The 12,563-nt window shown below is 44.0% G+C and overlaps 1 protein-coding gene across 2 annotated transcripts in view; it reads right to left on the bottom strand.

Annotated features, from left to right (window-relative positions):
* The window catches only part of gtdc1 (glycosyltransferase-like domain containing 1), a 33,447-nt gene extending 20,884 nt beyond the window's left edge, over window positions 1–12,563 (bottom strand). For both annotated transcript variants that reach the window (XM_020641066.3, XM_020641068.3), the window contains exons 1-2: window positions 12,498–12,563; window positions 1,849–2,039 (exon numbers count right to left, since the gene is read on the bottom strand). In XM_020641066.3, coding sequence (XP_020496722.1) covers window positions 1,849–2,039; window positions 12,498–12,509 — 203 coding nt within the window. In that variant the 5' untranslated portion in view covers window positions 12,510–12,563. The remainder of the gene's footprint in view (window positions 1–1,848; window positions 2,040–12,497) is intronic.

Below are 12,563 nucleotides of genomic sequence, written 5' to 3'. Positions count from 1 at the left end.
ATGACTCGATATTTATCGTATTAAAGTTTATAAATGTAGCCTACAAAACTGAAACTCTATATATAAAAAAATATATCACTGGCCCGACCATTGTAACCGCTGGCCCAGGAACTTTACTTTTGATTTGAAGAATAACAGTCACCAATTTACTCTTGAACCATTCTGATGCAAAAGTAAATTACAACTTTTATTTCATTAATTGAGCTCTAATTATAAAAATATTGTGTATTTTTCTTATATTTATGTGCTCCTGTTTATTCACCATACTGGTAACTGTAAGAGTCTATTTAGTCTGACTGATATTAATATGAGGCTGTGATAGAGCTGGAATCTCTCCTTCTTTCTTCTCTGTGAGAAACTCTTCATCCTTAGATCTTTACTTTAGGAGCTCTCTTGAGGGCTAAGATGCTTTGTGAATAACTTTCATCTTCACCAGGATCAAGTCTTTAACTTTAAGGGGAAATTTAGCTGCAGCGTGTTCCAGTTCCTCCAGCTGTCTGTCACTGTGGCTGAAACGTTTCTCCCTTCTGTTTTCGTCATGCCCTGCTCTCACTCTCAACTTTTCCGGTGATTTGTTTTCTTTGAATGCTGATTTAAGCTCGGCTTTTGTCGGGATATGATGGTTTTAAAACCGTTTTACCAAACATGTGTTTTGGTAGAGAAAACCTGTGCTAAAATCTGTGTGCGAGTGTACAACTCGAGTGTAGCGAGCGCGCTCGTGGGAGTGACAGCAGTGAAGCCGCCAGCTGAACGTGCAAGCAGCTGGACTCTGTCAATCATTCATCCGGGCCAGCGGGCCATTTATAATGTCGAGCTCTGCGTTATGTGCCTTTTTTGGAAGTAATTCGGCCTCGCTCGCATCTTTCTCTTTCTCCTCCGTGTTGGTCGCTTACAAGAGCGAGTCTACTCAGCGGCAGGAGTGGAGTCTCCTCCGCCTTTTCATCTCCGCGCAACAAGCGCTGCTGCGGAAATCTCGCGGAGCAATGAAATCTTGCGAGAAAACTTTGAAGTAGTTTAAAAAATAAAATCGATGTTCCCTTTTCAATATCAAGCATTAATTAAATATCGATCGAATCGAGCTTCACGATATATCGCCCAGCACTAGTAGTGAGTGAAATGATAAAGGTAGCTTACTATATGATCAGACATTAAGGAAACATGCTATGTTGAAGTGCTGGCTTCTCTGACAACAATGCAGCAGCCAGTATGTCCTCCTTCTAACTTTAGATTCTGCTCCTGAATGCTCTGGATTTGTTTGGACCAGAGAAGGTAGGCCATTTTAAGGCACCTCCACACGGCCGTTTTGGACGCCCCTCGGTTTGCCAGATATGAGAGCAGTTATCAGGTCAAACCAACAGGTGTTACAGCGATGGAAGCGGGCAAGAGAACTGGTTCAGATAGAAGTGATTGTACCCGACCTAAAAAGCCTCTGCATGTTTCTAATAAGCTCCACGAGCAGAAACGTGCTCAAACTAGGATCAATATTGGAGATGATTTTGAAAAATGGAGAGAGGTTAGAACACAGAAAGGTTTACAGACTGATGCAGAGCTGGATAAACACTGAAGCTTCAGTGTCCACCACATGGCAGCCTGTGTGAGCATCGACTCTAGAGAGGAGGGGGCGGGCGGGAAAGCACTCTGCAATGTTTAAAATTTAGACTGCAGTACCCATTTTAAACAGTAAGGGTCAGAGTTACATACTGCTCCTTTAATATTTATAATAAATAAAAACAGAGAGAACAGCAACAGAAACCTGGAGTCAGATACCTGCACAGTAAAACAGTGTTCTCACCTGTGTGACATCATCTGTGTGACATCAGCAGTGTGACATCATCTGAGTGTTCTCACCTGTATGAGTGACAGATGGGGATGTTCTGGCTGAAGTGCAGCGCGGCTGTTCTCGCCCTCCAGTGCCATTTCTTGGCGGGTAGCGTGAAGACGGAGACGTCGGCGATGTTTTCCTTTAGCAGTTCGATCAGCTGTTTGTGAGAGCCTCCATAAAATGGCTCCACCAACAGGACGCTGGGAGAATCACACCTCTGAAACACAGAGAGATGATGATGATCAGATAACAAGCTAAAATCTCGGCACGTAAGAATGATCTGTTGATTCTGTAATTAGCTCCTTTTTTTACTTTAAGTTGCTGCGATGGGATGCTAAATATGTTAGCCTGATAACAGCATATTCCATTATGTGTTAGCATCTAGCTAACAACTGAAGACACGCAAATTAACCTTTGAATCTTGGCACTGGCTTTTAAACATTAATTTTACTTGAAATGCACAGACGACGTGACCTTTGACATCAGGATATTAATTATACATAAAGAACAATTCTCCCGCTGTGGTTCTGACCCCCAACAACTCTGGAAAACAGTGAGAGAGCTTGAAAACAAACCCCCTACTCAACTACCACTCTGTCACTTAAAGTGGACAATATCATAGTGTCTGATGAGATGAGATGAGATGAGATTCAACTTTATTGTCATTACACATATACAAGTATAGAGTAACGAAATGAGGTTTGGCATCTCATCAGAAGTGCAAATAAGCTGAAAGTGCAAGAGTCTGTGCTATGTACAGTAATTACAAATTTTACAGATGTAGACAAAAAAAAGTGAATTATTAGGTATATATGGATGGCTGGATTAATGGGATGCTATAAATATAAATAAATGCTATAAATAAGTAATGCTACAAAATAAGTGTATTCTTAGGATTATAATATACAGATTAAGGTGCAGTGAGCATGCTATACTAATAATATACAGATTAAGGTGCAGTGAGCATGCTATACTAATAATATACAGATTAAGGTGCAGTGAGCATGCTATACTAATAATATACAGATTAAGGTGCAGTGAGCATGCTATACTAATAATTTACAGATTAAGATGCAGTGAGCATGTTATACTAGTTTACAGATAATGTAAAGAATATGGACATAATATGAACATACTATAATACAATAATACAGATGGATGAGAGATGTGTGTGTGTGACCAGGAGGAGTGGTGGGGGGATGATGGGTGTGAGGTGATATGCAGGGGAAAGGGGGGGGTCAGCAGGGGGCGGAGAGAGAGAGGGAGAGAGAGAGAGAGACAGAGTTCAGAGTTCGGGGGGTACAGTTCAGTAGAGAAACAGCTCTGGGGAAAAAGCTGTTCCTCAGTCTGCTGGTTCTGGTCCGGAGGCTTCTGAAGCGCCTGCCGGAGGGCAGGAGGGTAAACAGTCTGTGGGCAGGGTGGGAGGAGTCTTTAAGGATGCCGTGAGCTCGCCGCAGACAGCGTTTTCTTTGGACATCCTCAATGGCAGGAAGTGGACACCTTGTGATGCGCTGGGCGGTTTTTACCACCCGCTGTAGCGCCTTACGGTCTGCGACAGAGCAGTTTCCGTACCAGACTGAGACACTGCTGGTCAGGATGCTCTCGATCACACAGCGGTAGAAGTTCATCAGTACAGCTGAAGACAGGTGGTGTCTCTTCAGTGTCCTCAGGAAAAAGAGGCGTTGATGAGCCTTCTTAACCAGACTCCCTGTAGGCCGTGTCATCGTTGTTGCTGATGAGGCCAATCATGGAGCGCATGGTCAACATTTTTAACCAGCACTTCACTATATCTGGGTTTATTACCGAGTCTGCCAGCCCCCCCTGCCAGACCAGTAGTTCTTCTCCCCAAAACCCACCCAACAACTCTCTTGTAGCTCGGCACCCTAACCTCCCGAACCGCGCCTCCCCCACCAGACACCCTGCTCCCGTACACAGCTTCACTTTACAGGTTGTCTCGGTGGACAAGGTCCTGGATGAACTGCTTAGGCTGGACCCAAAAAAGCCAGCTGGGTCTGATGAGCTAGACCCTTTCTTCTTGAAGATTGCGGCCCCCATCATTGCAGCTACCATTACTGACATGTTTAACCTGACCCCCCACACAGCTGAATTCCCACATGCTTAGAAGGCAGCAGTGGTGCATCCCCTTTTCAGGGGAGGGGATCAGGCTGATCCTAACTGTTACCGGCCCATCTCAATACTGCCCTGTCTATATAAAGTGTTGGAGAAACTTGTCAATAAGCAACTAACTAGTCATATGGAAATGCACAATATCTTGTCTGATGCTTTATCTGGTTTGCGAGCTGGTTATGACTGTGTAACTGCTACTCTGTCAGTCCTGAATGACATAACCTCTGCATTAGAAACAAAACAACACTGTGCAGCAATCTTCATTGACCTGGCAAAGGCATTCGACACTGTTGATCACTCCATCCTAACCGGCAGACTGGGCAGCATCGGAGTTTCAGGGCAATCACTGACATGGTTTTCAAACTATCTCACTAATAGGGAGCGACGGGTGAAAACTGAACATCTCCTCTCACAGCCACTCCCTGTCACTAAGGGTGCACCCCAGGGTTCGATCCTAGCCCCCACTCTCTTCTCCATCTATTAGAGCTGTGCATCTTCACTGGTCTTATGATTCGATTCGATTACGATTATCCAGTCAACGATTCGATTCGATATCACGATGCATCATGATTCATCCTCAATTTTCTATTTTACTGCACATGGCTACTTTTTCATAAACAGAGACAAACAGTCTTATAAATATGAACTCCTTTTGTTTAATTTAAAAAGTGATTTAGACAACAATGTCATTATCAATATCTTTACATTGTAAGTTAAAATTAATACATTATATAGGTAGCCTACAGTATAGGTAAAAAATATAAGTGTTTGTGTGTTTAGTTTATTATATGAGAGAAATATGTTTTTAAGTCACTGTGTGTTCTCTTCTCAGGACGTTGTAGCCTTTAGCTGTGAGCTTTGTTCAGGGTTAGTTTTGTTTCTGTCCTTTTAATTTCAGACGAGTTGTGTTAAGTTGCTACTGCTGTAAACACCCCATTTCCTGATATGGATGTTTCACATTAAAAGCACTTCAGATAGGCCGAGGACTTTTATTTTGAAGAACTTGTCAGAAATAGAATGTGTTTATCACCGAACGAACGCAGCTTTAGCGGAAGTGCACTTATTAGTGGTGATTCTCGATGACGCTGTGTCTGGAGTCAACGTTGTTTACAGCCGCTCACTTTATCATGAGTCACCGCCACAGCCCCCTTCTTTTAGTTATCCTGGACTTAAGACAGCAAGGCATCAGTTTAAACACAACTTTAGCTGTAATGAAGATGCTAACCCGTGCTGCGGTCAGCTAAAGAGACACCGAGTCAAGCCGTTTCAGCCTGCAGCGGAGCACTATGGTCTGAGCCTGCAGGACCAGCTGACTCTGCTCATAAAGTCAGCAAGCACAGGAGCGGGACTCAATTTACGTTGTTTTCTGTCACAAATCCCTGTTAGTCTACGTTACTTTCATTACACACCACTGTGTGTATTTAGGTAAAACAAACTCACTCAACGCTGCGCAAAACAACCACATTTAGTGGTTGGCAGATGCTTTCTTCTAACCCTCGTCAGCATCGATTACGTCCTGTCTAGTCTGCATCGCGATGCATCGATTAAATTATTAATTTCAACAGCTCTACCATCTATATTAATGATATCCCCAAATCTGTCACAGACTCATCCATCCACCTCTATGCCGATGACACAGGCCTTTATGCCGTTGGTCCCTCCCCAGATATAGTACTCTCATCACTACAAGATAGCTTCAACAAGATCCAGTGGGCCTTCTCCCCCCTGAACCTCAAGCTTAACACCAGGAAAACCAAGGTCATGTGGTTCGGGAGGAAGGGTCCCGCGGCCGTCACCTGGTGCAAACTACAACTGCTACCTACAACACCCGTTCTGCCCACCACATTCTCCTAAAAATTCCCAAAACAAATACAGTTATTGGTCAAACATCATTCAGGGCTGCTGCAGCCACGGACTGGAACAACTTACAAAAAACTCTCAAACTGGACACTCTCATCCCTAAATCAGCTTTCAAGGACTCTATCATGGACATTCTCACTGACAATTGCAGCTGTTTCTCAGTGCACTAACTTTTGCCAAACTTCTATCTGCTGGCTCATTACTGTCTCTCCCATGCATGTTGTCTTTTAGATGTTTACCTATCTGTGTACTGCATGTGTATGCCACACATCTATGTTGTTGTGTGCTGTGCTGCTGTTGTGAGTGTATGTATGTTGTACATGTGATGACCGTGTCTTGCCTCCTTATGGCTGGTATGTTTGGATATGTTCTTTTAACTTTTTATTTTGCTGTGACTGTTTGGAATGCAGTTGGCTGTTGGAAATGTTGTATGCTGCTATCTTCTAACTGTGCTGTTTGTCCTTTTAACATGGACCTTTCCTTTCTGGCGATAGTGTCAGTCTGAGAGTGAGATGATCATGAAGTAGGGCAACTTCCTGTCCACAGAGTGAAACATGATAAACAGGAGTAATACATTAGGATGTCACACCATCATCAAGAGACTTACTGTTCAGAGAAAAGTAATAATGCCTTATGTATAAAAACATTGCTTTAATTATTGATTGGCATTCATCTCTTTCAGTTTTGAACTGTAGACTTATGAACTCATTTTGTCCTAAAATATGAAAGAAGGCTGATTACGAATCAGAACTACAAGATCACAGGAGAACTACAAGATCTCAGGAGAACTACAAGATCCCAGGAGAACTACAAGATCACAAGAGAACTACAAGATCACAGGAGAACTACAAGATCACATGAGAACTACAAGATCACAAGAGAACTACAAGATCATATGAGAACTACAAGATCACATGAGAACTACAAGATCCCAGGAGAACTACAAGATCACAGGAGAACTACAAGATCACAAGAGAACTACAAGATCATATGAGAACTACAAGATCACATGAGAACTACAAGATCCCAGGAGAACTACAAGATCACAGGAGAACTACAAGATCACAAGAGAACTACAAGATCACAGGAGATCTGTATGTTGTGTTGTATTTGGAAAACAGACCGGACGCTTTCCTTGTCTGACTTCCTGTCCCGGTTGATATATTCTGTCCAGGTGCCTGCAGCGTACTACTGAAATCACAGCATATTTGAAACGGAGCAGAGCATAGGGGTGCTGCTGGCACGCTCCGGAGACGGGCCGTGGCACCCCCTGTGTGAACACAATGATTGACTAGGTTGGTAGCGAACTACGGCGTAGTGCGTGGCGCTGACGGACTGCGGTGCGCACAGAGTTTGTGAGAATTGTGGGTCAGAATCTCCAGTACCTGTAGTGTTAAATATGTGTCATTATGAGGATAGGATTGCATTTGTCCAAGTGCTAATTTATCCACAAATATTAATGTCCACATCCAAATGTTCTGTTTAATTTTGAAATTCAATTATATATTCGAATTTTGAAATATTCTCTGACAGCGCTAGCGTCCGGTAGCGGAGCACTCGGCGACCTGTAGGTCATAAAACTGGACTGACGGTAAACTCCGTCATGTTACGAATGATCACTCTCCGGTATCTCACTTTGGTCGGGTAAATAAAGATAAGTCCGGACAAGACGGGCGGTGCACGCTGATGTTCCCTACCACAATAAAAGCCTTCTATACACGGAGGAGCGGATGTCACGCAGCACATCAAGTTCTGACTGTTTATTAAAATACCACACAAACACAAACATACACTGCATGTTAAAAACTGCAGTTTACATGTGAAGGTCACCAACGCTCGACTTCGTGTCTGACGCTGAATAAAAATATCGCTATGTGAAAAAGACTTGAGTCCCTGACAAGTCCCTGGTAGTCAGTACATATGTATATATGTGTATGTATGTGAGCATTGTTTAGATTCATAATGGTGGTGTATAAATGCTGGCTGCTGATTGGACGTGTGGAGCGTCCTGAGGGAGGTCTTGTGTTTCTGAATGTTTCTGTTGTACCAGCAGAAAGTGAACTTTGCAGCAGCACTAACCACACTGATAATAATAATAATAATAATATGTTTGTGTGAGCAGCACAATGACTGAGAGCTCAGTCCATTACTGTGCAGCAGGAAGCCTCCCAGTGATTCCAGTGTGTCCATTTATCGGCCACAATGGGAGCAGAGCAGCACTCAGCGGGCCGCAGACCGCTCATCAGCAATATCTGCTCCCATCAGCTGCAGGAAATGAGCTCACGCCGTGCACGCTGGGAGAAGCACGGGGTCAATGTGTCACCATCTGATTGGAGACGGAAACATAATGTCTTCATTGTGCTCCGAACGGCCAATCTATTTCTGAACGCCGCTGCCTAAATAATGTGGGTATGAAAATGTGGACGTGTATGATGGCGTGATTAACGGCTGCTCTGTGACCTACAGACAACTTTGAACTGAGGACTCGGGATCAGGACTCAGCTTGGACCTCAGCAGACCGGGTTAACCTCAGGTACTTTCACCTGGACGTCAGAAGCCGTTTTGATATCTGCCCTCGGGATAATATCTAGATCATTTCAGGAGGACTGATCCAGAGATTCTCCTGACCTAGTCGTTCACATATGCTCTTCACAGCGGGGGACTATCCCTGTCAGAGGGGAGGGGGGGAGAATTTCCTGAGGTAAGAAGTGACGTAAAAAGACAACGCGGAAGTAGCGGCCGAAGCAACAGAGTCCGCTACACAACGTTATAATGAGAATATTTGTCTTTATATCAATGCTATGTGTAGTCCACTGGAATGACAACATCAATATCTTGAATAGTTTGTATAAACATTTAGAGAAGCCACAAGCTCGGCTCTAGTTTGCTGATTTTTCATCAGCTTTTAAAACCATGCAGCCTCACCTTTTAATAGAAATAATGATCTGTGATTTTAAACTGTCTCATTAGCTTGTGCTGTGGATTATGGACTTTCTAACTGACAGAACTCAGAGGGTGCCTGTAAATGGCCATTTATCAGACTCCTTAACCATTTCCACTGGCTCGCCACAAGGGTGTGTCCTTTCCCCCCTCCTCTTCGTTATGTATACTGATGATGGCGGGGGCCCTCAGGAGGGCAGAACATTTTCTGATGACACAGCATTGTTGTCTCTCCTCCAGGGCCCAGTGTCGGACCATGGGACAGCTCTCCCTGATTTTATTTTGTGGTGTGACGACAACTTTTTGGAATTAAATATTTCAAAAACCAAGGAACTCGTCTTCGACTTTAGACGTAAGAGGGAGGCAGCCACAGAGTGCAGCATCCATAGTAAAAATGTAGAGATTGTAAGGTCATACAAATACATGGGCACAAATTTGGACGACCAACTCAAATTTGACGTCAACACTGAGGCTATTGTAAAGAGGGGGCAACAGAGAATTCACCTTTTAAGGAAACTGAACTCTTTCTCAGTCAGTCCTGCGATACTTTGTCGCTTTTACCAGTCTTTTATTGAGAGACTCCTTTGTTTTTCTTTTATCTGTTGGTTTCACAAGCTCTCAGTTAAAGACAATATAGTCTGTCCAATATCAGTGTCTCCTTTAGGTCTTATCTATGTTTTAACTTCTTGTGTAGGCTAATCTGTTGCTTGTACGTCAACTTGTCTTTGTTCATGTGTACGAGCTTCTCCTCACCAATTGCCCCAAGAGGGATTAATAAAGTTGTTTGAATTGAATTGAATCCACAAAAGAGCAGAGAACAACATACTGAGGAAGAAGAAACAGAATGCAGCAGGTTCATTAGAGCACGGAGATCGTAGTGGTCGCATGCAGACACTAGTCAGTCACTGTATATAAACGTCATTCTCTTCCTAATGGCTCGAGGTGAATTCTCCGGAGTATATGCTGCCGCGTTCTCACATCAGCTCACTCTGACTTTCTGCGGAAAAAATATGAGAGGTCTGGAGGAGAAACTCCGGGTGAAGTCAGAGAGAAACATTCGGCTGTTTGTGTTCACATATAGCCGAAAGCCCCTCCTGGGGTCTGTACTACAAAGTGAGATTAACATACCCAGGGTATTTTTGGGTTATCTGACTACACTAACCCTAACATCAGAGAGCGTGATTAACAGTCATACGAAGCCGGTTATCAACCTGATAAATTACCCCCGAGTTTCCAAGAGCGCATTCACATAAAAGGGGCGGAGTTAGCTTCATATAACCTATCACAAGCATAACTGCGTCTCCTGTCAGCAGACCGTCATATCTAACAAACTATATTAATATAAAGACGTTTAAGACAAACAGGTTCCCAGAGACTAAAGTTACACAGCTGCAGGAACAAATGCAGGAAGAACAACTGGCAGAAAAAAGAAACATCAGAGAGTATTAATGTCCAAACTACAGATTATTATATTTCAGTCCCATCGTTAGTTCACCTTAGAACAGAATAATAACTCCTGTTTGTTCACTGAAATGGATGTGTCTCTGACTCTTTCATGTGGAGAGTATAACAGTTTGAGAAGTTATATTTCAGCTCTGATGATAACAAACAGAGCGGCATGAAGACACTAAACATTCATATGAAAATATCATTCAAATACATAAGAAGATATTCAAAAATGAACATCTTGGAAACACAACTCAACGGCTCCGGTGCTTTTTTTAGTCTCTGTTGAAGGATTAAGGATGATATCAATTAAAATAATCATTCACTTTATGGACTATAATGTTATTATACGGGACACGTGAAGGGTCTTGCTCCCTCCTCCCCCATCTCCATCAGCTGCGGGAGCTCCACCATCAAAAGATCTGATTGGTCAGTGTGCTGAGATTTCCACAGGTTGATCTCATATCTCGAACATAACCTTTTCCGGAGCAGGTTAGGCGTGCAGCAAAAGTTACCATGGCGATATACCCAGGTAAGAAGTGAACGATCTTCATAGGATTGAATACCCATGGTTAACCCTGAAGTTACCTCACTATCCCCAAATCCTGCTCCGTAGTACAGGCCCCTGGTAGACTAATCTCCAGAGTTTTTCAGGAGGTTTCCGTATGTGTGAAAAGGGTTAGAGTGTGACCGACAGAGACACACAGAGAGAGACACACACACACACACACACACACACACACACACACACACACACACACACACACACACACACACACACACACACACACACACACACACACACACACACACACACACACACACACACACACACACACACACACACACACACACACACACACACACACACACACACACACACACACACACACACACACACACACACTTCCTGAGAAAGCCACGTCGGGGGATTCCACACACTCATCTCACCTTCACACCTTCCTGCCCACTGAAGCTGACACTGAGGAACAGGAGACGAAGGGTTAATGTCAATGATTTCCCCGAGGGGAGGGGGGGTCCCCTGTGAGCGGGCCAGGCACAAGGGGTTAATACAGCCGAACTGATGAGTCAGTGTACCTGAGACCAACCCCCACGATCAAACACATGAAGTATCCCTTTAATGTCAGCCCACGCTGCACGCCGTTTACAGGCCCACGGTACGGTTACCAGTCTTTAAACGATACAGTCTGTTATAGATCTATTGAAGTGTGAGGCTGGAAATGTTTTTATGTAATCTTAACCTCCTGATAATAAGAAAAATCAGCGGCCTGATGGCCTAACGGACAGGTGGCCCCACATAGAGAGGCTGCAGTCCTCCAAGCAGGCGGCCTGGGTTCTAACGCTTTAGATCAGCGCAGGTAAACAGAGTAAACACGCTCATTGTTCAGTCTCCACAGAGTAAACACACTTCTAAATCTCCTCTGATTCACATCACTGATAGACTATATTTAGTAGTTCATAACCTGTGTTCAGGCACCGCTGCTTCAGATTCTCTGTGAAACAGTCCGGCAGCACACCTCACTTTATCACTCTGTGAGGGTTTAAAGCGTCTAAATGTGACCGCTGCTCATCGTCAAGTGACATGACAGTAGATCTGTCTGTTGATGTTTAGTGACTGATGACTAAACCTGCGATTGAGTGATAAACAGAAAGCTGGGCTGTTCTGAATGTTAAACACACACAGCATTTCAAATAGAAGACACGTCACAGCTGTCAATCAAACACAGTCCATTTAAAGTCCCCATCAGCCCCGCTCTGTTTACATGAACAGAACAGCTGTCAGAAAGAATGAGGTGCCAGACTTGTTGACGTGACGTCATATTCATCATCAACATGGGGAGGGGCTAAAGATGTTTTGCGGATGTTAAGATACTTTTTATGATTTCACGTTTTGCACATCAACTCTTAGCTCAAAAAACAACTGTTAACAGAGACACACTTCTTCTTCTTCATCTTCTTCTTCTCGTAGCTTCCACACTCTTTGTTGTTGTTGTTACAACACCCACACTTTACGAACTGAAAACGCGTGAGAAGCAGAGAAGACCGACGTCCCAGCCCAGAGACTGGGACCACCGATAGCTCATGTTAGCTCTGTTAGCTCTGTTAGGCAAACACACCGCCAGCTTTTCCCCGTTAACAACCTCCGTACTCTCATCTCTCAGCCGGTAACTGTCCCGGCCATTCTCAGTATTAACCCGGAAACCCGTGGCCGCCGTGGGGGACAAACGGCGGCCCGGGTTCCCTCACAGAGACGGTTCATTCACAGCAGTGGGACACTCACCTCTGACTGCATCTTCCCGGCGCCAGTTCACAGCTGACGCACAGTATACTGCGTCATCACGTCGGG

This window comes from Labrus bergylta, chromosome 13 (genome assembly GCF_963930695.1).
Source record: "Labrus bergylta chromosome 13, fLabBer1.1, whole genome shotgun sequence".
NCBI lineage: Eukaryota > Metazoa > Chordata > Actinopteri > Labriformes > Labridae > Labrus > Labrus bergylta.
Note: the sequence above shows the minus strand (reverse complement) of the source record. Positions and strands in the feature narration are given on the sequence as shown.